Here is a 27,741-nt window from a genome sequence, read left to right as displayed (position 1 = left end):
CATATTTCAGAATCAATTTTGAAATTCTGAAATTGTAAAGGCAATCATCTATTTCAGTGCCTGGCAAATGAAAAAGAGCCGGAAGTTAAGATTAATCGTTTATTTCAGACAGTTTCACTTACAGATGGTCAGACAAATACAACACAAACAAAATGAGATTTAGAAAACTGCTTTAAAATTACAAACACAAGAGTCCAATTCATATCTTACATAAATACAAAAAGGCATGACCAGAAGCTCTGTACATATACTTTATACAATTATCTATTTTCATATATACAATAAAAACGAACTATGTACAGCAGTGTTTGCCCAGTCTTCCTAAGACAAAAAAAATTAGACAACACATCTAAAGATGGAGATTCACAATAAAAGCGCAGATCAGATCTTGTAAAAGTGCCAATTTGACCGTCTTTGAGCGACAGTCCTCAAATGGTTAAATACTACACGTACAGTAGTACACAGTCCACGTGCTAACTAGTCTCCTTCATTTAGTTACCTTAAACAAGCTTTTTGAGCAAACATTTTCTCTTTGAGACACTGATGAACAGGTTACCAGCACCAGATATCACATCATACAACTGACACTTTATTCCAGGGGCAAAAGACAATATTTAAGAACATCTTATGTAAGAAAATACAACTAATTTCAGACGTTCAGCAAGCGCCAAATTGTTTTGTGCATCCACACTATAAGTGCTGCTTTTGAATTTACCCTGACATCTTTTATATTTCCTGAAAACACATGTTTCTAGCTAGTGTTTCATAGCCAAGAGAGTCATAACAGTGTCATGCTACCATGTTTCCAACCTAGTAGCAATTGGAAACGTGTCAAAATGATTAATTCCTCCAGTATCTGCCACCCTCCCAGACGGCTTGTAATGCACAAGAGCTTTAAGCATTAATCATGTGCGCCAAAAAATGAAACTACAATATAAAGATTGTTTTAAATAACATTTGAAAAGGAACAAACACAACATGAAAATACTTTTTTGACTGTTGCTGGATCTTAAAGGTGATCAGTAGCCTAGTCTCTTCATGGACAGCTTTGGAAAGGACTAACAGCTCCTGACCAGCAGAGGGCATTGTCTGATTGTCTTAACCTTTTGCAAATCTAGGATTAAAAATGTGCCTGCTGGTGTATTTTATTGCTAAAATGGTTAATACTGGTCTTAAATTTTGTGCTGAGCCTAATGTGTAATGTAACATTAGCCCTGTTTGAATGCCTTGTTTTGTTTTTTTAAGGTGACAGAAAAATTGGGTGCTTTGTTTGGTTGCCATACTTTCAAATACTTTCAAAAGTTTGGGGTCAGTAAGTTTTCTTTTTCTTTTAAAGAAATGAAATACTTAAAAAAAAAAAAAACTATTATTTAACAAGGATGCATTAAATTGATCAAAAATGACATTTATTTTTTGATGTTACAAAATATTTCTATTTCAAATTAATGCTGAATTTTCTATACATTAAAGAATTGTGAAAACAGTTATGATGGTTTCCACAAAAATATTAAGCAGCACAACTGTTTACAGCATTGATTATAATAATCAAGGTTTCTTGAGCACCAAATCAGCATATTATTATGATTTCTGAAGGATCATGTGACACTGAAGACTGCAGTAATGATGCTGAAAATTCAGCTTTGCCATCACAGAGATGAAAGAAAAATTATTATTCACAATATTACTGTATTTTTGATCACATAAATGCAGCCTTGCTTTAGCAACATTACTATTCTAAAGGGTCTGTAAGATTGTGTAGTGTATGCAGGTATTTGCCCTCTGCTCAACACATGATTATCTTAACAAATGATCCTCAATCTTCCACACAAACTTGTGACTACAGTACGGCCACATGTGCAGTTGGTGAAAGTGAGCATGTATTTATGGCACTCATCATGTGAGATTACAGAATAGATTATATTATTTGTTCATCAGATCACATTATGTCCACAAAAAACTCACAAGGGTTTCCCATGGCATGCTGGAAGGACTGGCGACTAGCAGTGAGTTCAGGTGGTATGGTCCCTATCTCCCTCACTGGTGGGGCCCCAGGGGGCCCGCTGCTGATAGCACCCTTAGGGGTCAATCTGGCCAGGCTGTAGGGAGGAGGCAGGCCTGGGGGCCCGTAAGAGGAGGCGTGGCTCCGTTCGCTGAGTGCACAGGAGGTGTGGCCGTACTTGGAGAAGGGAGTGTGGCTGTAGGAGAAGGACGTGCGGCTGTGTTGGGAAGGGACTCGGGAATGAGTGTGGCTGCGAGATGAGAGAGCATGGCTACGGTGGCTCAACTGGCTGGCTGAACGCTCAACCCGCCTCCCGCCTGCTCTGTTGCCTGAATCCGATTCGCTGCCGCCGCTGCCTGCTGCTTTACGGTCCTTGTCCCTCGACACGGGCCGCTGGCTCCTCCCAACGCTAGGGTTGGAACTACTGCTTCGACTTCCTGGAAAATAAACAGAAGTTGACATGGCTATATGGAGAACAAAGGAAAGGAATAAATCAGCCTAATGCATTTTATTTTTTAATCTTTACATGCTTTTTACAGAAGGTAAAACAAAAGTTTCCAAAGTAAACTTCTATGCAATGACCAAAAAAATTTGTTTCAGGTATGTCTGGTTGAGGACAGCAGGGAAAACAAATACTGATCCTTTCAAAGGTTTGGGGTCGGTAAGATTTTTGTAATGTATTTGAAAGAAGCCTCTTATGTTCACTCAAGGTTGCATTTATTTAATGAAAAATATAATAATAAAAAAATCAATATTGTGAAATATTATTGCAATTTAAAATTTTAATATATTTTAAAATGTAATTTATTCCTGTGATGGCAAAGCTGAATTTTCCTCACTGTCACATGATCCTTCAGAAATCATTCTAATATGCTGATTTGCAGCTCAATAAACATTTCTTATCATTATTATCAATGTTAAAACCAGTTTGCTGCCTAATATTTTTGTGGAAACCATGATGTTTTTTAAAGCATTTATTTGAAAGCTTCAAAAAGTTCATAAAGAGATCTTAAAACTAATTAATATGAATTGAGTGGTTTAGTCCAAAATTACTGAAGAGACAAGATCGCTTTATATGATGAACAAATTTAATTTAGTCTTTTAATCACATATAAGCGTTGATCAGCGAACATAAATAGAAGCTCAACCGAACCTTCTCGACGCACGAGAACAAACCTCATTGGTTCTTGCGTAAACTCAAACGTGATGCGTAACACACCAAAATGAATCTCATTGGTTCTTGCAAATGCTTGAGCTTCTGTTTACCACAACTGATGTGTGAGCTGATGAATGTTTATATGTGATTAAAAGCCTAAATTCAATCTGTTCATCCAATACAGACTGCTTATTATAATCATACAGAATACTGCAGATTGCAGATAGAGATTGCTTCCCTTCAGAAAATTTGGACTAAACCACTCATTTCATATGGATTAGTTTTACGATCTCTTTATGAACTTTTTGAAGGGTCAAAGTGGTAGTTGCATAGACTGTCAATGGAGAGTATGAAATCTCTCAGATTTCATCAAAAAGTTCTTCATTTGTGTTCAGAAGATAAATAAAGGTCTTACGGGTATGGAGTAATTAATGACAGAAAATAATTGTCATTTTTGGGTGAACTATCCCTTTAATGAATCTACTGACCCCAAACCTTTAAACAGTAGTGTATATAATTTTTAAAAAGAATGTCACATATTTTGTTGTAAGGCTGTGACTCAGTGTTTTGGCTTAGAAGCTAACCAAATTATGCAGATAACAAGAAGGAAAGTTTGTGATGTGGCTTCAACCCCGAAAATTATAAAAAACATTACGCAAAAAAAAAAAAAAAAAAAAAAAATGCAAACTAGACTCGGGTATCACTTGTTATAAAGGATAAACATGATTTATGTTGACCATGAAGTGATTTGCACGGTGAATACTCAAAATAATAATAATAATAATTATGTAATTAATAATGTTGCATATTGTCAGGCCTATGCAATTAAGGCAATTATAAACGTAATATCTGGATCTTTCAGGAAAAGCAGTTGAGAAGCTCTGATCGAGAACTAATCCTTCAGCAACTGAACTCACTCATAAATTCAGAGAAACACTCCATCCCTCACTAACATATAATGACAAATGTTCTGCATTTCTCGCACTTCGTTCCTTCATGCTATGTTCCGTGTTTCAAAGAGAATGATTAAAATATGATGAAAAATGATGGCAATTAAAGAGCTGATGAAATGCATCTATCAGATGTGCAATTAAAACTGGATGACATGACACTGGAGTCAAATGACAATGCAAATGAGTTCATGAGGTGCTGCATCCTGAATTTAAAACAGTCAAACTTTACACAAAAGCCACATCATTTCACTCTTACATAACAGGCATGGCAAAGCTTTCTACATACACATATGGGATCTACATTGATTTTGTCATGTTTATTCCCAAACTATTGTGTATGCAGCTCATTTGTGTGGCCGCTTTATCCACAACACATGACATGCTGAGAAATACAGAGACGAGAGGCGAGGCAGCAGGACAAATCCAGCAACAGAAATACCCCAGTCATGGAGGGAGACATGACTGTAAGAGAGAGAGAGAGAGAGAGAGAGAGAAAGAGAGGGAAGGAGGCTGCCTTACCGGACACCCCAGGGTTGGGACTACCTCCTCCATCAGTCTGCCATTGCCCAGCAGAAACGAACAGGAAACAACACAGTTATGCCGTCTTTCTGTCTGTCTTGTTACCAGAAGCTCTATCAAGTACAATTCATACTCACAGCCTGAATGCACTACTGGAATTTCATCTGGAATCTGCTCAGTTAAAATAAAATCTTATATGCGCTCATATAAGATATCTATTTACATGTTGCGATGACATGTCGGAACTTACAGAAATATTGTGAAATCCAGGGTCATCAGGAAAGCAAAATTCGATAGTCGATACCAGTTGTGCTGAAATTTCACGATACTAGATACCAATTTCGATACCACAGTAAAGATTTGAATTCTATTGAACATACTGCTTTATTTAATTATTAAAGTTACATATTAATAAAAATGTTTCAGCAATTAGCCTTCATTTATTGTTCAATTACGTCAAATCAATTAAATCAAATGATTATTAGTAGCCTTTATTATTAATTATTATTATTATCAGTCGGTAATAAAGGTCAAAAATGAATTTAGAGCTTATGAATTGTTAATATCATTGTTTGAATAATATTATCAGTGTAACTGTCTAATACATAGATTTACTAAACTGAGTCAGTGCATTGAGTATACTTTTGACATCGCATGTCATATCTATTGAAAATAGACACTACCGTTCAAAGTCAGTAAGATTTTAATACTGTTATTCAGCAAGAATGCATTCATTTGATCAAAAGTGCCAGTAAAGACATTTATAATATTACAAAAGATTTCTATTTCAAATAAATGTAGTTCTTTTGAACTTTATATTCATCATAGATTTCACAAAAATATTTATTAGCACAACTCCTTTAAACATTGATAATAATAATAAATGTTTACTAGAATGATTTCTGATAGGGATGGTCGATACCAAGCTTTTTTTCATTCGATATGATACCGATACTTTTTGTTACAGTTTTAACGATACTAATACTGATTATTTCTTAAATTGGTATGTGATTTTTCAAAATAATGTTCATTTTCATACTTAAAAGGCAAATCACATGACACATACTGGCCATTGATTACAAATTTACCACAAAAGCAAATATGAGCACAATTAAATTAAAATGTGGACAACAATGTAAACTTGTATTTTAATATTGTGATTGAATAGTAATTTAAATTCAAGTAATTTAAATTATTATGACATAAATATGTATACAATTAAAAATGCAACACACACCATGCTATGTTTCCTTTTTTGCCATTCTCTCCATCTCTCTCAGTTTAATGCAAAGTGTATCTTGTCACGTCACGGGACACAGGCCAGCTAAATATGTTTAAAAACAAACATTAACAAAAAGTACTGAAAACATTTGAAAGTGATGTATAAACCCACATTTTGTATAATTATCATTTTAATATGGATATTTTTTATCGATATCAAATAAATCAATACTTATGAGTATCGATATATTGATACTATAGTTATATAGTACATCCCTAATTTCTGAAAGATTATGTGACACTGGAGACTGGAGCAATGGCTGTATTAACAATATTTCAAATTATTATGGTTTTTAATTTTGATCAAATAAATGCAGCCTTGGCGAGCATAAGAGTTAAACATTAAAGAATTTTATCGGCCCGAAACTTTTGAACGGTAGTGTATATATATATAGTACATAAAATCCATGTACTTAAAATATTTAAAATGTTTTTCCATATCTGCCCTAGTTTGATTTTGTTTGACTGCTTTCATGGGCCTATCCATAAGCTTCAAACCACACAACACATCCGAACCTTCACTTCAGAGATGACAGATCAATCTAACTGTTCTTTACAGGCAACTCAAACACACACTCAGGCTGCTGAGATTCCTTCCTGACATTTTCACTGAGCTGGTGCATGGCATGTGTGAAATGAGCAACAGGTGAAGGTTAATGTGAAGCAGTGGATTGAGACGGACGTGTTTGTGCACTGCATCAGCGTTGAAGGCAAAAAGCACTAGAGAATGAGATGTATGCCAGATGAAATCATGATGAGCTGATGGAGATCAATTTTTAAAATGTGGCCAAAAACGAAGAAGGTTGAAGGTTGAAGGTTGCTTGAAAGGTTTTAAACTAGGGACCCCACAAGACACTTCACCTAAAATGGACCGACCGTATTTGAGGACAATACTTAAAAAAAAAAAAAAAAAAAAATGTAATTCTTGCTTTCAAAAACAGCTAGATAGTGTGCAAGCAAATGCATAACGCAGGATCAACTATTTCATACATTTACAACAGCCTGAAATAATGTATATATATGAGCTAAACTATACGATCTTATTATTTCAGTAATGAACTAGGATGTCAAGGATGACCTTCCCCTACTTACCCTCACTGTGATGACTTCCTGCGCTGCCACTGTGGAAACTGTGGCAGGGGTCGGAATATCCTGGTGGGAAACCAGAGGGCGCTGTGGAGAAGGGTGGATAGGGGAAGGGCTGGCCGCCCATGGGCCACGGGTTAGTAGACGGAGGGGGGAGAGGGGCCAATGTGTCGTGCTCTGAACCAGCACCACTCGATCCCTCATTCAAGTTTAGTGTAGCCATGTCTAAGAACAAAGTCGGGAAATTATAAAGGTGGAAACATTTTGTTTGTAAGGATAAATAAAAAGCATGAAGGAAATATAGAGATGTGTTGTACTTTGGCAGAGATCTCCAAATGTGTAGTAACACTGTTCAGAGAAGGTGATCTTGTTGACAGTGTGTCTCAGATAGCCGTGTTTGAGCAGGCTGCTGGCATATTTCCTAGCATCACGCCGGTCTTTGAATCCTTCAACCCGTGAGTACAGCCAGTCTACTACATCACCTCCTGTAACATGCGAGATACAGACAGATGAATACCTATACACCACAGTTATTATAGTTAACTAAAACCATAAAAAAAATACACTTTTTGTTACTTTAAATAAAAGGTAAGTTAAGAAATAAAATAAAATATATAAAAAAGTTTTACAGGTCACACTTTATATGAAGTATCTTTATCTACGATGTACTAACATTTCAAGGTAACACTTTATTTTACGGTGTCATTGTTACATATGTTACATGTAGTTGCTATAGATATAACTATTAATTATGCATAATTACATGCAACTAACCCTAATCATAACCCTTTAGTAATATTACTGAGTACGTAAATGTATAATTAAAGTGTAACAAGACACTTTCAAATGTATAAAAAGTATAATCATTTCAATTAATCATTTGATACATTGCACTTATTGTGTACATACACATAGTACTTATATTTAAAAAATACCTGCATGTAATAACAGCTGAAATTAATTTATGTAATTACATTTATTACATTTATATATAAACCTACCCATACCACCAAACCTGTAACTAACCTTACCCGTATCCCACCTCAATATCAGTGTTTTGTAATTCAACATGAACACAATGAGTACACAATGTACCTAACAATTATTTTTTGATGCAAGTATATAGTATTTACACATCTAATATAAAGTATGACTGTGATGTGACTTGATGTGCCACAATAACTAAAAAACTGAAATTAAAAAAAAAAAAAAAAAATCATACAAATTAAATTATAAATATATACATATAAATATTATACAAAATATCTCCTTCAAAATATTACTAAAAATATAATAGTATCTCAATACTAAAATAACACTGCTTTACACATTTTTTAAAACATCATCAACAGTAATAACATGAGTGAGATATTTTCACAGGTGATGAACGCAAAAGACATCTCACCTATTACAGCATTAGATATAGTAATCTTCAGCCACATTCTGTCCCTTATTTCTAGTCCTGAGTCTGGGACCTGCATCACCTTTACAATGGTGGCCATGTCCGTTTTTCCCACTGTAAGCGGGAGATCGTCAAACTCTGTGAAGGACAACAGGATGATTAGGATCATGCTTTGCAACAAAAAAAGAGATGTTGTGATCGGTCAGAGAGAATAGACTGTACCGTTTTGTGGGTAAGATCCTGTTAGTGCAGTAGTGTGCGAAATCCATGCAGCCGGGTCAATGGGTCTAACTGGTTCAGCTTTGGGAGGGAAAAAACAGGTCAGATAAGTCAGATAAGATGGACAAGTATCTCATTTATTTGAAAGAAGCGTAGATAAAGAGTTTGTGTGTATTGACCTCTAGGTATTGTAAAGTAACTGCGAGGCGAAGGGTCCCAGCATTTGGCAACAGTGAGACTGATAGGACTACAGAAGACAAGTACAATGGTTAGTTAAAACACATTACATCTAAGCCTCATGTCCAATGTTACAATTCAGACATGTTTATTCTTACCCATTCTTTGAGACAATCTCTCTGAGGATCCTGACAGCATCGTCATTGCTCATGTTCTCAAAGTTCACATCATTTACCTGCAAGTCAAAATGTGGCATACACACATGTTAGCTTTAAGGCAGAGCAATATTTTGAGCCTCTGTGAGTAATTCATACCAAGGTCAACTGGGACCTTCTAAGTTTCTGTAAATAAAAAGGTAAGGTAATTACCTTAAGGTAATGTTATTAATATCAGTGTACCAAACTGTGCCATGCCGATATAAATATGCAGTCTAATCCATAACTGTAATCTGCCTCTCAACAGGGATCAGCAGCTGCTGGAGGCATTTTAAGGCTGTATTTGGATCCAGAGACAATCACTACTAAAGCCACAGAGCCAGAGGCCAAATCTCATCCTTAAAAGCTAATGTAAATACATATAAATATAAAATGTAAGTATGTCCCTGCAGTGTTAAATCACTTTAATACACCATTGGCAGAGTCAATCCATTGCATTACACTAATCTCAGGGTTCGTACACTTTTTCCAAGGTCAAATTCAAGCACTTTTCAAGCACTTTCCAGGTCCATTTTAAAGCTTTTTCCAGCACCTTACACTACCGTAAATTACATACCAATACATAGTTAAAATTCTTATTTAGTGTTTTTATCACATCAAAAGAGATAAACAGCCAAATGTTTCACAATAGCAGAGGGCTGCACGATATAGAAGAAAAATGAGATATGCGATAACACATTAAATAATGCGATATTCAATATGCGATACGATAATGCTTAAAGTGTGTCAAATTAACTTAAATTATCTTTAAAATGATATAACCTACACATACGTGTTTCACATTCTTTTTGTGATAAGAAAATATCCCTACAACTTCAAGACAGTGAACATCAGTGTTTTACTGTAGCATAAGAAGTGTTATTTTAACATCACTGGGGTTTAGGGGTTCAGGTTATCCTATTCCTACATTAGGTTTATTTAACAACAGAAACTGATTAATCAAATGTAAAAATAAACACTGCTTAGTTTTCACTGCATGAATTAAATATACTGATTCTTATTAAAGCTACAAAAGTTAGCCTATTCAGCCAAAAGCAGTGAGTGATTTTCTTTGTCTTTTGTTCATGACCCGTTATTGCAAGCCTTTGCGATATGCAAGCAATTATATATATTGTAATATATACATTTGCAATATTTCGATATATTGTGCAGCCCTAATATTTAAGCCAATCACAAGTTTTATTCTTCAAAATGTATCACTAAGTATATGAATAATATACTTTTCATTATATTAATGTCCAAATATTGCTGACCAGATAATGTGATTTATAGGCTGTAAAACTGAATTAATTTCAAATATGAAGACCGTTTTGGGACACATTCTTGATATAGACAAGGTTTGAACAATATCTGAGTGCACAGGCACCTGCCTGATAAATGTATTTCATTGCCTAGCTGTATTTCAGATGTCTTGGGCCAAGACATAACGTTAGCTAATACATTTACTGGAATAGAGCAGTGTAAATATTGCATAGGGCCATCCTAAACCTTACAGTAACAGTATACTACTTATGACACTGACTGATTTCAGTTCAGCAATCGCCGACTGTTGTTATGCACTGGGCTAACGTTTGCAGGTTAATTTGCACGTTACAGTTCTGTAATTTTGGCAATGTTCACTGCATATTCCACAAATGAACATAACGGACATGCAATATTTACATTACATTATCACACCAAGTACTCTCAGTCACTAATGGCCCTTTCAGATAGGACGCGGACCGCGCTGCGCTATGAAATGAAACCGATATATTTCAATGGCTTGCGCCGCGCGACTCGGACCAAAGTGGAGCTCAGCGAGCTCGCGCGCACGCCGCGGTCAAAGTTTAAAATAGTTCAACTGTTGCCGCTGCGTGGCCAATAAAAACGGTGCATCCAAACAACCGCGGAAATCAAAATGAAAACTCCGCCTACTTTTGCTCTGGCCAGCGTAACGCAAATCAATCTGTATCTGATTCTGAAGGGCTACATTTTTTTCTCCATTTAATAAAGAACTATTTCGTCAGAAAGATATTTCTTGTGAAAGAAATACAGTTACAAATTCAAGCATTTTCAAGCATTTTATCCAAAATTCAAGCACTTTTCAAACCTTGAAAACGCAACATCAAAATTCAAGCACTTTCAAGGATTTCAAGCACCCGTACGAACCCTGTAATCTGCTATTCGAACTGAAAAACTGATCTATTAGGTGTTTTTAAAGGGATAGTCCACCCAAAAATGACAAATTTGAAGAATGTTGGTAACCAAACAGTTTTGGTTCCCACTGACTTCCATTGTATGGTCAAAAATACAATGGAAGTCAATGGGAACCAAATTTGTTTGGTCTAAATATTATATTTTGAATATAGAAATATGAAATGTTGGGAAAAATGAAATGATACTATTATGAAACTAAAACCGCCAGTAGGTGAAGGCAAGTCATAATAAGTGAATCATAGAATCATTCATTCAACTGATTCGTTCAAACCAGCTGATTTATTCATGAAAGACACAAGTGTCCACTGATGCTCAATTCGGAACCACATACTTACATACTACTCTTACTATTTTTGCCATAGAAAGATATAGGAAAAATAGTAAGAGTAGTATGCTAGTAAGCGGTTCCGAATTCAGCACGAGTTTATGAATGGGCCATTGAATCATTGACTCACCCGATTCGTTCAAAAACGGTAAATCATTCAATAACGCCACACCGCTGTTGCTGGGAGACGCAAGTTTTCTGCTTTGTTTGGAACAATTTTTGTTGGCCAAATAGAGCAAAAACTGTCAAAATTGACAATGTTGTGTCTAAAAATTGGCAATTCATAAAATCAACTGTTAGGTAAAAAATTTATATCACATTTTTGGGGCATTTTTATTAATTTTGGTGGCATTTCCAACCTGGCATGAAGCTATTTTATGTCAACGCCAGACTAGCTTGCCTGTTGTTAAGCTTGACGGCTATTGCCTAAGTTAAGCTGGCTGAGATGTGGTATGTGGTAGTGGTATGACATAATAGTTGGAATGACATGAGGGCAAAAAGATGACACAATTAAAAATTTTGGATGGACTAGCCTTTTTTTATGATCAAACTACAGGGCCTACATTGCAACTTTAAACTTTCTCTAAGCTTATAATAGCTTAAAGCTTATATTATTTATTATTAAATATTATAATCTGTAATTTAGTTTTTCATGACCATATCCCAACATCTCTCTGAACCTTTTGCTTCAAACTGAGGAGCATTTTTCAAAAAGCTGATGTTCTGCTCATATAGCATTTAATGTCGCGTGCTTCAACAACAGCCTCTTTGGAATGTCTTTTTTACACTGTCAAAGTTTACAAAAAACAATCTGTCCCAAAATTGTTAAAACCAGACTAAATTGATCACAAACAGAAATGAATATCCAGACTACAATGTACCTGCAGCAGCATGTCGCCTGGCTCTATCCTCCCATCTGCTGCCACCGCTCCTCCCTTCATGATAGAGCCGATGTAGATGCCACCATCTCCTCTATCGTTACTTTGGCCCACTATACTGATGCCGAGAAAGTTATATTTCTCTGTGCAAACAAGAGAGAACACGGACGTGATGAATTTGTGTCACACTGTACGTGTACATGTAAAAGGCAAGTTTGATCTTACCCATATTGAGGGTAACTGTGATGATGTTGAGGCTCATGGTTGAATCTGTGATACTACTGAAGGAAGATGACTGTGGATACAAAAGCAAAGGAGATGCATGAAACCCCAAGAAGTCAAATACATATATATATGTATACATATATATGCACATACATACATACACACACACACATTTACTTGGCTGAATGGGAAAAATAGTATAACATAACCCACACCCTAGCCCAAAGGTTTTGGGATGTTTTGTCAGATTTAGCTCTTTTCTGGATACAAATTTGTCCCCAATATGTGGTTAAGTAGGTGCACACACGCAAGCACACACACACTTCTAACCCTGTCGATTTTAGCCACTTTGTGTCGCCGGCGCCTGCGCTTATGTCTCTTCATTAACTGAAAAGAAGAGCTCTGCTCTGTGGAATTGCTCAGCCTGAGAGACACAAACACAGAAGAGAAGAACAGATAGATTATTGTGTATACAATTTGAGCCAAGACCGAATAAGTCAGTTAGAAGTCTAGCAAAATGTCATTCCAAACCTGCTAGCATCCTCATCCTCCTCGCTGTCTATGAAGGAGCTTGACTCCAGCTCACTGCTCATCATAGAGCCACTGTCACAGCCCATGGCCGAGTCCCTCATCACCCGCTCGGCTTTTGTGTGACCGTTCACACGCGGGACTAAGAACAATCATGCACACAGCGAGCTTGTGAATGCCTTGTTGAAACAACAAAACACTAACAAAGAGAACCATATATTTGGATATATTCATGGCTTGATCGCACCTTGAGCGACAAACTTAAATGAGGAAAACATACACTCCTGTGGGCGGGGCTCTGCCTCAGGGTGGCATCTGATTGGCTGGAAGGCTCTGGTGAGGCGACGGCATCTCAGTGAGCCGGGCTTTTGGTATCGCCTCTGGTGGAACCCGAAACACTCCAGGAGAGTTGGGCTGCCAGTGCTTCTTTCAATAGGCTGATATCGCTCTCTCATACTGTCTGATATGCTTACTCACATGCCAGTCTTTTGAATTTTAAGGCAGTCTTTAGTACTTTATTTATCTTGCACTTGCAGTCATTGCTAAATTAGTTTGATGAAAGTTTGATTAACAAAAGACAGGCAGTAGAACAGAGGAGATGTGGGGGAAAGTAAAATTGATAGTGAGGAAGGAAATGCACAAGACTAATGGAGAACAAAATATGTTTAAATATAATTTATATTCTGTGTTTTTATTCAGGCTACAGATGTAGAACAAACAAGCTACAAAAGATGGCGGTGTAGCTACATCTAGCAAACTAGGCAATCCATTACAGAGCCATGTTTGACTTCAGGCAACGAAATGGAAACAAAGTACTCAATACATCACCACTATTTGTGTAAGCAGCCTATTTAAACCCAGACTATAGATATATCATATGTTTAGCAGGATAATATAACAATATATCACGAGTGATGCACAAAGGTGTATTATGTTGCAATCTATTGAAAAATAATTCTTCACATGCTGGTTAAAATTGCAGTTAATTCATAGTTTCATTTATTTCATTCTTTAAGTTTAACGTAAAATAATCAAATTAGTTTTAAAAAATGTAAATATAGGATACGAAAACAAACCAATTATGAACATTTTTTGAAATCATGTTTTAAGGATGTTTCAATCTTTTTTTAAATATTGTAAAAATATAATGAAAACTATTTTATTTTATTTTATTATTATATTTGCTGCAGTTTAACAACTCTAGCATTCTGTATAGATATCAGTTTTCTTCTTTATAATAGATACTATTTTCACTTGCTCTTAACAAAATACAAGCCAATTACGCACGTCTTTCTGATAAATTAATATTTAGCCTAGCACTACAAAACATATGAAATGAATACCCGAATTTTATTTATTTTAAAATAAAATACTTTTGTAAAGTGAATTCGCCTTACCTCAGAAAGCGCTAACGACAGAAGAGCTTCTCTCCGCCGGTGCACACAAATAAACTACTACACAGACAGAACAACTCCCGCGGGAGCGCGCGATATGAATTTATTATCCGCCCCTTCTGCTCGCGCTCTCGCCAGACGCGCACTGTCATTCATCAACAGCAGCGCGTGGACAATGAGCGCGCGACAATTTCGATTTTTGCAGTCTCTGCTCGAGCGTGAAAATAATCATCACGTACTGCGCAATTATAATTTACGAGGCACAGTTTGCCCGCGTCGAGGGGTGACAAGCCTCTAAACAGAAATTTGATGATAAAATATATAGTCTGAAGTGTGACGTTAGCTTGTATGTGTGGAAATACAAAAATAAAACTGTTTGTTTCGCCTGACTAACTGTTTCCTGTGTAGGGTGCATAAAGCCACATCCCACTGTTTGTCTTTTATTTAATTTCTTTCTTTTTACTTTTTATTTCTTTCTTTTTATTTTATTCATTTTTGTAACCTCTCTGTATTAGTATGTTAGGCCTATATATGTAAATGTCTTTGTGTTGTGTGTTTAGCATTAAAAAAAAAAAAAAAAAAAAAAAAGGAAAATAAATAAATAAATAAATCCATATTTTTGCTTTGCATCTTATTCGCAAATAGGAAAGGGACACAGTACAAAATTCAGTCAGGGGCCCAGAATCCCTAGCTACCGCCTGGCTATTCCCAGAGGAACAGTGCATCTTGTAAACCTAATATTTTTTTTCTCCTTTTTGTCCTATTAATTCTGAACTCAAGGAGTGTTGCACTGTCACCACTGACACTGTCTCCAGACTGGCCAGATAATTAAGCCACACTGATTAATGATCAGCGGGAACTAATGGGCCAACAGAGAGACCTGCACTACCATCACAAACACAGATAAATTATTGTGAGAGGTCTGGGTGTGTTTGTGTGTGAGAAAGCATTTGTTTTGTAAGGGTGAGGACTATGTTGAATAGACGACAGGAAGGGTGTGTGATTCTGCTCTGTTAACGCCTGTTGTTGTAAATAAGTAATTTACAATAATTTTTTTTGCCATTGTAGATTGTATTAATGTGTCTTCATTTGTTATTTGTGCAGTTATGTATTGTGCAAACAATCAATGGAAGTTCAAGTACAAATACAGAACAAAGAAAGAAGAGAAACACAATGTACAATGAGAGTGTATGTAAATGTCATTTAAATGACAGATTGCTTTATTTGTATTCTTCCGTAATATTAATGTGAGAACACATTTAAAAAAGATGAAGTCTTTCAGTCTGTCATGGTAGGTAATTATGGATAAATTAAGACTTTATAAATGAGCTAAAAACAAACAAACGCATACACAAATAGACAAAGATGAAAACACCACTATACATGTGAAACAAACATACACTAAAAGAGGTGACTTTTTGACCTCAGTTTCAAAAGACGAATATATTTAGCACACCAATGAGGCAAATATCCTACAAGAGGGCGTAAAACATTTGTCATGCTCAGAGTAGGATCAAGCCATGATTATATCAACTTTGTGTACGAATGCAAAATAAAGTGGCATGTGCAGCAGGGATTTGGTCACCTATGCAGGGTCCCTACACAGTATAGAAAAGTACATATTTGAGTAATTTCCAGGTCTGGATAAGTATTAAAAAAGAATAAATAAAAAAAAGGTGTTTCTAAACTATTGCTCCATTTCAGTTTTCTAAATATAAAATTAAGAATTTCAAAAAATTATAATAATAATCGTACAAGCAGAGTGTTATCATGGCAAAAGTTAAGTGATCATTGAACAGGACTGAATGAATTCAAGGCGCATATTTTCATTACGCGAAACTGTTTGTCTTTACCATAAGCCAAACCAGCAACTGATAAAGGAGCAAACGATCATCCAAATCAGACTGTGCAATTTTCTGTTAAATAGGGTGTGAAATTTGAGAATTTTGAAAGGGAAAACTTGTAGGAACCCTGCCTATGATAAAATTACAGTATTTACGAATGATCTTGTAGCTACACTCACATTCATCTCTCCTCCGTCTTGTCCTTTCTCGTTCCCGCTCTCTGCGGTGGCGGAGGACAGACTCACTTCCAGTTTCTGTGTCCAGACCGTCTCTGCTGTTCACTGCATTAGCACTGTAGCAAACACACACACAGAAACATGCAGCATGAGCTCTGAAAAAACATTAGACACACTGCAACAGCTGTATTATCTGATACTCATAGGACGCTGTATGTGCATGTAAGATATACATGTAAGTGATGGAATGCAGACTATTTTAGCCTTTGTGAGAAGGGCAGAAAGGGGAAGAGAGTGAGCGAGAGAGAAAGAGAATAATGGTAATGACACATAGGGGGTTTCATCATGAAAAATCGGTTTTTGAATTACACCCTTGGGGCAGGCAAGTGTGTCTTTGTGTAAGCATGAACATCTATATGTGCTTTCAGTAGAAATCTGAGTGAGGTGAAAGATTTATTCCACCATATAGTAAAGGTGGCCTATAAAGGTGTGTGTGTGTATATATATATATATATACAGTGAGGAAAATAAGTATTTGAACACCCTGCTATTTTGCAAGTTCTCCCACTTGGAAATCATGGAGGGGTCTGAAATTGTCATCGTAGGTGCATGTCCACTGTGAGAGACATAATCCAAAAAAAAAATCCCGAAATCACAATATATGATTTTGTAACTATTTATTTGTATGATACAGCTGCAAATAAGTATTTGAACACCTGTCTATCAGCTAGAATTCTGACCCTCAAAGATCTGTTAGTCTGCCTTTAAAATGTCCACCTCCACTCCATTTATTATCCTAAATTAGATGCACCTGTTTGAGGTCGTTAGCTGCATAAAGACACCTGTCCACCCCATACAATCAGAAAGAATCCAACTACTAACAGCCAAGACCAAAGAGCTGTCCAAAGACACTAGAGACAAAATTGTACACCTCCACAAGGCTGGAAAGGGCTACGGGGAAATTGTCAAGCAGCTTGGTGAAAAAAGGTCCACTGTTGGAGCAATCATTAGAAAATGGAAGAAGCTAAACATGACTGTCAATCTCCCTCGGACTGGGGCTCCATGCAAGATCTCACCTCGTGGGGTCTCAATGATCCTAAGAAAGGTGAGAAATCAGCCCAGAACTACACGGGAGGAGCTGGTCAATGACCTGAAAAGAGCTGGGACCACCGTTTCCAAGGTTACTGTTGGTAATACACTAAGACGTCATGGTTTGAAATCATGCATGGCACGGAAGGTTCCCCTGCTTAAACCAGCACAAGTCAAGGCCCGTCTTAAGTTTGCCAATGACCATTTGGATGATCCAGAGGAGTCATGGGAGAAAGTCATGTGGTCAGATGAGACCAAAATAGAACTTTTAGGTCATAATTCCACTAAACGTGTTTGGAGGAAGAAGAATGATGAGTACCATCCCAAGAACACCATCCCTACTGTGAAGCATGGGGGTGGTAGCATCATGCTTTGGGGGTGTTTTTCTGCACATGGGACAGGGCGACTGCACTGTATTAAGGAGAGGATGACCGGGGCCATGTATTGCGAGATTTTGGGGAACAACCTCCTTCCCTCAGTTAGAGCATTGAAGATGGGTCGAGGCTGGGTCTTCCAACATGACAATGACCCGAAGCACACAGCCAGGATAACCAAGGAGTGGCTCTGTAAGAAGCATATCAAGGTTCTGGCGTGGCCTAGCCAGTCTCCAGACCTAAACCCAATAGAGAATCTTTGGAGGGAGCTCAAACTCCGTGTTTCTCAGCGACAGCCCAGAAACCTGACTGATCTAGAGAAGATCTGTGTGGAGGAGTGGGCCAAAATCCCTCCTGCAGTGTGTGCAAACCTGGTGAAAAACTACAGGAAACGTTTGACCTCTGTAATTGCAAACAAAGGCTACTGTACCAAATATTAACATTGATTTTCTCAGGTGTTCAAATACTTATTTGCAGCTGTATCATACAAATAAATAGTTAAAAAATCATACATTGTGATTTCTGGATTTTTTTTTTTAGATTATGTATCTCACAGTGGACATGCACCTACGATGACAATTTCAGACCCCTCCATGATTTCTAAGTGGGAGAACTTGCAAAATAGCAGGGTGTTCAAATACTTATTTTCCTCACTGTATATATATATATATATATATATATATATATATATATATATACACACACACACATGACCCCTGAATGTGATAACCTTTTGTATTTTTTTTTTTTTACCTTATGCCAAAAATTAGTTTGTCCTTTCCGGAAGATATAATACTTTTAAATACACCGTAGGTCAAAGAGTACAAGCAGTAGAAATTATTTTTTTTATGATTAAAAAATAGTCACTTCAGTTTTTGCTATTTTAATACAATATAATAAAAAATATAATATAATTTTAATTATTCACTTATTTTTTTTATTATAATGTTTGTATGAAACATACACTATAGGTCAGTATAATTTACTTTTTGAAAGAAATTAACACTGTTATTCAGCAAGGATTCATTAAATTGATGAAAAGTGACAGTAAAGCCATTTTTAATATTACAAAAGATTTCTGTTTCAAATTAATGTTTTCTATTCATCAAAGAATCCTGAATATGAAGCAGAATAACCGTTTTGCTGAATATAAGACAATTTCAAAATTTCAAAAACATAAAAACCTACCCCAAACTTTTTAACGCTAGTGTTTTACAGCATATTGTTATTATTGTTGTCCTAAAAATGTGAGGTATACTGCATGAATGCAACATGTTATACAAATGTAAGCAGTGAGTCAGTCAACCAATGTTAGAAATTAAGGACATGGCATCAAAAATTATATAATCCTATGACTTTGTGCTTGCAGTTTAAAAAACAGCCACAAGAGGGCAGAAATATCACAGCGACAGCACAAGTGATCAGCTTATCCTCACATGTATGGCTCAATTCTCACTTCAACACGAAACCAGCAGTGGGTTCATTTTAACTCACATTATTCATGATATCATTGGCATTTTTTTCAAGGTAAAGAGTTACCTCTGTATGCTGCCTTCATATATTCTGCTATACAAGTATAATCCTCACATAAGGTTTGTTTTGATTTCTTTCCTTATAAAAGGAACTGGTGTGAGCATGTGACTGCAATAATAATGTTCCATCCACACTGTAAAAAATGGTTGTAACTTTTATAGAAAAAAAACCCTGTAAAAATGCTACAGTAAAAAACTGTTAACTGGTTAATGAGTTACCTTACCACATACAGTGGAAAAACTGCAAATGGTAGAACATTGCCTTACATTACTATAAAGTAATGACAAATTAGTTTTTTTTGCTAGTAAAAACTATAAAAGAATATTTTACAGGGAAAAGGTATTTTGTACCATGCTTTATATTATACCTTATTATTATTACTACATCAATCATGTCCTCGTACATGTTCAATATTTTTGCTATTTCTCTATTTATACACATTCATACATACACTATCATCACTGTTCAGAGCCCCTTTTCTATTTATATCCCTTTTCATCTGCACAGTACTGTTCTCTTGCCTTCTGTACACTATTTGCATTTTCATAATATATTACCATTTCCGCTCCTGGTTAGATGCTAACTACTCTACATAATTAAGTTAAGTCTAATCTAGACATTTGTATGAATATGCACAAGATATCTCTCCCTGTCCTCTCCTATGTTAAAAAAAAAAAAAAAAAAGATATTTGGTCATGCCGTTAAGCAGTGAAGCAGATTTACATAGGCCCCTTCTGGATGTTCTGCTATGGGCAGATACACCACTCATTGTTTACCACAACTCCCTTCAACATTTGTGTCTCATGCTTTCTGGATGACTGAGCCCAGTGGGGTAGCAAGAGCCAGAGGGATTTGCTCTCTTTATGCTGTTGATTTTCCTACATCCACAACATCAACATGCATGTGTGTGTGTGAGAGAGAGATTATTATGTAGATCAGGGATTCCCAACTGGGGGTAAACGTTCCCCATGGGTTACTTCAGCAGGTTTCAGGGGGTTCTTGGAAAATTTTTAGATTTTGCTTTAAAACTGAAATTGCTCATTACATTTTTTTTTTTGAGTTGTCAGCACAAATAATTAATTGTGATTATTGTCATGATTTTTTTTTAAGACAAGACACTAAATATTGTTTTAATTCCTATATATATTCTGAAGGTTTTTACAGAGGGGTTTGTTCATATATCATTTGCCTGATTTTATACATCATTTTATTCTTAAAAACATGGTGATTTATTTATTTTTTCTTTCTGGCTGTTGACAGAATTTTCTGATTTTGGAGTGATAAAAAGAGACGTCCATTCAGTAAAAACCTCGGACCCTAACAAGTCAACAAAATGAAACAAGATTTTTAAGATTTTTAACCTGGCTTTGTCTGGAAATGTATGCAAATTAGTGAATATTTAATTAGATGTCTAATTTGCATATTCAAACATTTTAGAAAACTTGTAATACATTTTTTTCCATTTAATGTAATCAATCAACTGGGGAAGTATGGTGATATGTATTTGTTCATTTTTGCCCCATTTACCAAAAAATACCAGACATGCCTTAAAAATGAACTAATTTCTGGTTTGATGTCGATGAAGGGATTCTTGAGCCTTTCAGTAGAAGATCATGTACAAAAAATCATGTACACAAGTGATCAGAGAATCTGATTTCACCTCATGTAAAAGAAGCATGGAGGTGTATAAAGTGTGTGTGCAGGTGAAGGTGACACGGCATGTGCAGAATGCAGAATGTGTGAGAGGGAAAGAGTGCATCACCAATGTGAGTGTGTATGTGCGTGTGCACTCATGTGAGATAATCAGCACATCTGGTGCACGCTATAAATGGATGTTTTCAGTGGTTGAGCATAAAACACAATGGCAGCATAAAATTAACTATTAAATAACTATTGTGCAGAGAACACTAAACATTACACTTGACCAGGCTCAGTTATATAATGCAATTATGATATCAACTGAACCTGGAATCGATCCAAATAGAACAAACAGCATTTTGATCTCTTAAAGTCAAATCAAGTTTTAAATGTTGTTTATATGTCTATGTGGTGTTTCTAATATGCTTTAAGACCAACCATGTGCAAATTTATAAGTCAACACCCATTGCTGAGTATTTTCTCTTTAAAAATGCAGTGAACCAAAGACAGTCTCAAAAACACGGTTTGAAATCGCTAGTGTTTCTTACATCACAAACTACCTTGTAACCAATCACCAATCAGGGCAGCTTTAGAATAACATTAATTAGTCTTAAAGGGGTGGTTGATTATGATTTCACTTTTCTAACTTTAGTTAGTGTGTAATATTGCTGTTAGAGCATAAACAACATCTGCAAAGTTACAACGGTCAAAGTTCAAAGCAAAGGGAGGTATTTGCTTTTAAAGAAATAGTTTTTTTAGGACTACAACAAACGGCTGGTAGAGACTACACGACATTCCTCCCAGGTTAGTGACATCACTAGCCCTAAAATTGACATAAACCCCACCCCCGGAATATGATTTATAGATTATCAAGACGGAATATGCTAATCAATGACTAGAAGATAACTACACATAAGCTAAATAAATTCATCAACTAACCATTCAGAAATGTTGTCCCTCCATCTTTCTGACTCCGGTTTGAACATAAAAGGCTAAAAGTTTTTGAAATTTTCAGTGCATGTCTGTGTGAGGTAAAAGGACACAAGTTGTTGTAGCTCCGCCCCCTGTGCCAGGAGCAGCAGCTCATTTGCATTTAAAGGGACAGACACAAAAACGGTGCGTTTTTTCTCACCCTCAAAAAGTTTACTTATTACTTAAACTTTAACATGCTATATAAAAATATATGTGGGGTATTTTGAGCTAAAACTTCACATACACACTCTGGGGACATCAGAGATTTATTTTACATTTTGCGAAAAGGGCATTATACCACCCCTTTAAGAGAAGCCAGGTTATCCCGGTATATTTTTCTGTTGATATGAAAAATCGTGTAGGTTTAGCAATATGATGTATATTACATTGTTATGATGAACTATATGCCTTTCTCCACTGATATTCTAAGTTGTTCAAGCGTTTCTAAGAATATTGATTGTTAGAAGGCAGCTGTCTGACTCTGAGATGGTGAACGGGAACATGGTTTGTGTAACATTACCAACACATAATTAGCTGTTTGATAACGTAGTCAAGCAAAAGGCCGATGTTGTAAAGAGCGATACCATTGTGGAGCGTTTACCTCAGTAAGTGGAGGCAGGGCTAATTGGATCTGCATATACTACATGAAGTAATGGTGTAGTAACATTCAAGCTATTTTAAAGCATGAAGAATTTTTTTTCACAGGAAAAAAACTTTTAAATATGTCATTTTGGTGATCAAAGATGAGTTTTAATCGATAAAATGATTGACCACAGGGGGAATTTAACTACTGAATATTTCAGAAGTTCAGGATAATGAGTTTGACTGAGCATGTGTATTAAAAGAGGGGAATTCATGTTTATTTGCTCCTGATTCACTAAAGGATTTACGCAAATCAGCTGATGGTGCAGTTATGCCCTAAAATATATTAAAATATTAACATTGTCTATTTTAATATATTCAAAAATGTCATTTATTCCTGTGATAGCAAAGCTGAATTTTCAGCATGATTACTCCAGTCTTTCAGTGTCACATGATCCTTCAGAAATCTATCTAAGTGCTGATTAATATGCTTGTGGAAGCAGTGATACATTATTTTCCAGGGTTCTTTGATGAATAGAAATTTCAAAAGAACAGCATTTATTTGAATTTTTTTGGTAACGTTATTAATGTCTTTACTATGACTTTTCATTGAATCATCCCTTCAGAATAAAAGTATTAATTTATTTTTAAAAAAAACATATTGACCTCAAACTTTTAAATGGTATATATTACAGATATAACATTTCTCTATTATTCTGTCTAAATTAAAAATAAAACACTAAATGTATCATTTTAAATGCTACAAGTGAATTTAGGCATAACCACATTATAATGTACAGTACAAAAAACTAGATATTTAATAAGACTAAATATAAGTCAGTGTTAATAGACAGCGAAGCTAATCTAAATAAAAATAGTGAAAATGTGCATGTACAATTAAATATCCAATATCGACATATGATTTCAGAGGATGGAAAATGCTGCAGACCATTATAATCTGGCACACTTGGACTGGACTGTACAGTTTCACTCCATCTCTATGATTAAGGTTTTCTGTGCTGAAATACCACACGCACAAATGGCGCATCTGTGTAGTGAATTTGTTCAGAAGTGTGTGTTGCACAAGATACATGCGTGTTACCCACTGGAACGAGGGAGGTCTGGAGTCTCCGATGCCTCCCGTCCTCTCCAGCGGTGGGGGAAGCTCAGTATGACTGTCAGTGCACACCGACATCCCATCTGTGTGGGAGCTCTCAGCCAATACAAGCTACAAACAGACAAATAAATGCATTTTAGCACAAAGATGAACTTAAAGAGTTAGTTCACTGAAAAATTAAAATTACTCACCCTCATGTTGTTCCAAACCCATCTCTGAAGATTAAAAATATTCATAAAGAGATCTTAAAATAAATTCATATGCATCGAGTGGTTAAATCCAAGTCTTCTGAAGAGACATGATCGCTTTGTATGATGAACAAATTTAATTTAGTCTTTTATTTACATATAAACATTGATCAGTGAATGAACATAGAGCATTGATATTTGGTAAATGGAAGCTCAACCAATGAGGTTCATTCTCGCATGTCACGGCAGCACGTTTTAACCAATAAGGTTTGTTCTCACGAGTCAAGCAAGTACAGTTGAGCTTCTGTTCACCCCTTTTGAGTGCTCTATGTGCATCGCTGATCAAAGTCTAGATGCATGTGAATAAAATATTAAATTAAATCAGTAAAGTATTTCTTCAGAAGACTTGGATTACACAGGGCGATTCATATGGACTTTACGATCTCTTTAAGAACTTTTTTGGGTTTGGATTTGAATTTGAATTTTGGGTAAACTGACGTTCAATGGAGGGGCAGAAATCTCTATTTCTTTGTTTGTGTTTTGGAGATAAACAAAAGTCTTATGGGTTTGGAACAACATGAGAGCGAGTAACTGATGACAGAATTTTCATTTATGTGTGAAATCCTTTAAGTAAACATAAGTGTCAAGTTCAGATGCTTTTTGTTTAAGTTTTAATGGCTCCTCATCCCTCACACAGTTTGGATGAATAGTATGTTTGAACTGTTCTATTAAACTCAAGACAAAAGACTACAACAAGCAAAGGCCTCAAAGGCACTAAATAAAAATGGCATCCAGCAGAACGCAATGTCCTGAATTATGCATTGCACTTTAGAATCGGTAAGACTTCAAAGTGCCTTTCAGACTTAATTAGTATAATGAATCGGTGAACTAAAACTGTTGATGTCCAGTATATGCTTTAGCGCATGTGCTTCATCTTTCTTACGAGTCGACATATGAATGCATGACTGCCTGCCTTTTCCACTCTGATTCAGATGTTATATAAGGCAGAGGTTTTCACAGCTCACCCATGACACCACTCTCCCATTGAAACAAGGCAGTTTGGCGTTATCGTCCGAGACTTCCTCTTTGACAACCCTGCAGGGACACAAAGAAAAAAGAGGCATGTGTATTTAATTAGAAGTGTTTTTGTATGAAACTGCTGCATTGGTTGTGCATGCTGCATATACCGTCACTGCATTCAACATCTACCACCATGCGCTGAAAAATGAGCTCATAGGACTAGATAACATCTTCATGTACTGTGTGATATATAACTGCGATCATGTTTAAATGTGTTGTTTAGACTGACTTTGCAAGCAGCAAACTGTCAAAATGGATTTGAATAGAGGGCATATGGTGAGGATCTCACAAGACAGCTTGTAATGAATGTGTCAACTCAATGATGCCAAACTTATGCTGACATAGGGGTGGTTTCCCGGACAGAGATTAATCCTGGACTTGATTAAGTCCTGGACCAAGATTAAGTCTTGGACTAAATAGTCCAAGACTTAGTGTAGTCCAGAGTTTAATAAATTGATTTCCTGGAGGAAGACTAGAGCTACTCCAGGACTAAATTGAGGCTTAAAAGGAGGCAGGTCTAACCCTCCAGCAGATCTATTCCGCCAATTCTCCAGTCTGCTGCGGAGTCCGCTTCTGTGCAGGATCAGCAAAAGTGTGCATATCAACCGCAAAGGGGGTGCTCGTGAGCACCCTTCTGAAACCTAAAATGACAAATGGGACCCCCTACAGATATGGACTTAACAGACATGCGCACGCTGCATCAATTTTATGTCCACAAAACCGAAAGTGCATATTAAGTGTGAATTTTGGGACAGGGTCATAGACATACGTCCTCTTCCAGGCAGATTCTTATTTCGTAAAATTTCGTGACATTTTCACACTATTTTCTAACATTTTGTTGACTCTATTTTGTGCTATTTTCTTACATTTCTTGAATCTTTGAAGCTCAGCAATCTTTTGCTGCACATCATAACTATATTCTTTGTTTTTTTTACTCATTGTGTTGGATGGAATAGAATGGAATAGGTGGAATTTGAACTTTTTGTTCCCTCATATTAATAGTGCTGTGAAACAGGAAACCATGGCTGGACAAAATTAACCTGGTGTGCTAAAAATTGTAAATATGAATGGGAATATACTTCAGAGATCTTACTCATAATAATTTCTAGGGCAACCAATAATTGTGGCCAATGTGTATTAGAGAAAACCATTTATTTCATAATGTTAAGATTTTCTTGGTTCATTCCATGTTTTATAAGCGTGTCTGTCATGCTAATTCAGATTAGCACAGATGGTTTTAAATTAATCTTGTTTATTTTAGTTCAGGACTCCATAGTCCAGGTGTTAGTAATCTGTACTTAATCTGTGTTTCAGAAAGCCATTTTTAAAACCACTATTAACTATTCTAGATTAAAGGGTTAGATCACCCAAAAATGAAAATTCTGTCAGTAATTACTCACCCTCATGTTGTTCCAACCCCGTAAGACTTTCGTTCGTCTTCGGAACACAAATCAAGATATTTTTGATTAAATCTGAGAGCTGGCTCACTCCTCCATAGGCTTCTAGGTAATGTCATTCTCAGTGGTGTAGTCTAGTTTTTTGTAGTGAGTATACTGTAATATGGTCCCTGAAGCACAGGTTTTATCAGTTGACAAAAAAAAAAAAAAAAAAGAAACATTATAGGCACAAATACAAATTTACTTTTAGAAATGGTGTTTTTGAAAAAAAAAATGGTGTTATTGTTTTGGCAAGTTTAGGCTACTCTTTAAATTAAAACATGTATGAAAACTTGTGTGATATTCCCTTAAAATAACGTTTTAATAGATTTTATTATTATTATTATTTTAAAATTCATTTTTACTTCTTTTTAATTTCTTTGAGTTAGACCGAACTTTTATTTTGGTGGGTTGTAGACATTTGAGTTTCTGTGTGTTTTAATAAACTATTATTATTATTATTAGGCCTACTTGAAGTATACTCTACTGTGCAATAGTAATATATTTCTGTTATAATTTCTTCAAGTTATACCAAACTTTTATTTTGACAGGTTGTCGTAAAGACATTACAGTTTCTATGTGTTTTTATATGAAACGAATGAATGACTTTTATCAAATGAAATGGTGAAATTCTCGTGAAGTGACTCTCATAGCAGCTCTGCGATGAAGTGCACATGTAGTAGCTCATGTCTCAATACAGTGAAACGCTGAAAACACCACGAGCGTGATCACGCGTGCTTCAGTGTGTGTGTGTGTGTGTGTGTGTGTGTGTGTGTGTGTGTGTGTAGTGGAGCACACATTGAGCGCTCATTCATTCCCAGAGACGCGTAGAACAATTGCAGTCTCTTTTAACTTTAATATTCACAGACACTAGTCCATATCGAGATTTGATTCATTGTACAGCCCTACTTTTGATTTATTCATTCAAAAATAGCCAAATTCGGTGATGTTCTGCTTAGCAAGCTCCATTTGTGACTGGATTCCGCGATTCGGTGTCGCTTCGCAAACACAGACGGGGTGAATTTATGAATGAAAGTGTGAAAGTTCTGACACAAAACGAAGTTGTTACGCATCCTCACAATTTTTTTAAGTGGGTATACGGAAATCCTTGGCCTTTTCTAGTGGGTATACGGCGTATACCTGCGTATCACGTAGACTA

At 36.0% G+C, this 27,741-nt stretch overlaps 1 protein-coding gene across 2 annotated transcripts in view; it reads right to left on the bottom strand.

Annotated features, from left to right (window-relative positions):
- Window positions 1-85: 85 nt before the first annotated feature.
- dvl1b (dishevelled segment polarity protein 1b) overlaps window positions 86-27,741 on the bottom strand; it is a 39,194-nt gene continuing 11,538 nt past the window's right edge. Inside the window, exons 2-16 of one of the 2 annotated variants that reach the window (XM_084101669.1) lie at window positions 25,092-25,161; window positions 23,868-23,989; window positions 16,577-16,689; window positions 13,163-13,301; window positions 12,962-13,055; window positions 12,632-12,701; window positions 12,410-12,549; window positions 8,951-9,027; window positions 8,795-8,862; window positions 8,619-8,696; window positions 8,400-8,534; window positions 7,312-7,479; window positions 7,001-7,219; window positions 4,628-4,664; window positions 86-2,436 (exon numbers count right to left, since the gene is read on the bottom strand). In XM_084101669.1, coding sequence (XP_083957795.1) covers window positions 4,660-4,664; window positions 7,001-7,219; window positions 7,312-7,479; window positions 8,400-8,534; window positions 8,619-8,696; window positions 8,795-8,862; window positions 8,951-9,027; window positions 12,410-12,549; window positions 12,632-12,701; window positions 12,962-13,055; window positions 13,163-13,301; window positions 16,577-16,689; window positions 23,868-23,989; window positions 25,092-25,161 — 1,498 coding nt within the window. In that variant the 3' untranslated portion in view covers window positions 86-2,436; window positions 4,628-4,659. The remainder of the gene's footprint in view (window positions 2,437-4,627; window positions 4,665-7,000; window positions 7,220-7,311; window positions 7,480-8,399; window positions 8,535-8,618; window positions 8,697-8,794; window positions 8,863-8,950; window positions 9,028-12,409; window positions 12,550-12,631; window positions 12,702-12,961; window positions 13,056-13,162; window positions 13,302-16,576; window positions 16,690-23,867; window positions 23,990-25,091; window positions 25,162-27,741) is intronic. The other variant, XM_084101668.1, reaches the window with a different exon arrangement.

The sequence above is a fragment of the Abramis brama genome (genome assembly GCF_963993115.1).
Source record: "Abramis brama genome assembly, chromosome: 23".
In the NCBI taxonomy this organism is placed as follows: Eukaryota; Metazoa; Chordata; class Actinopteri; order Cypriniformes; family Leuciscidae; genus Abramis; species Abramis brama.
Note: the sequence above shows the minus strand (reverse complement) of the source record. Positions and strands in the feature narration are given on the sequence as shown.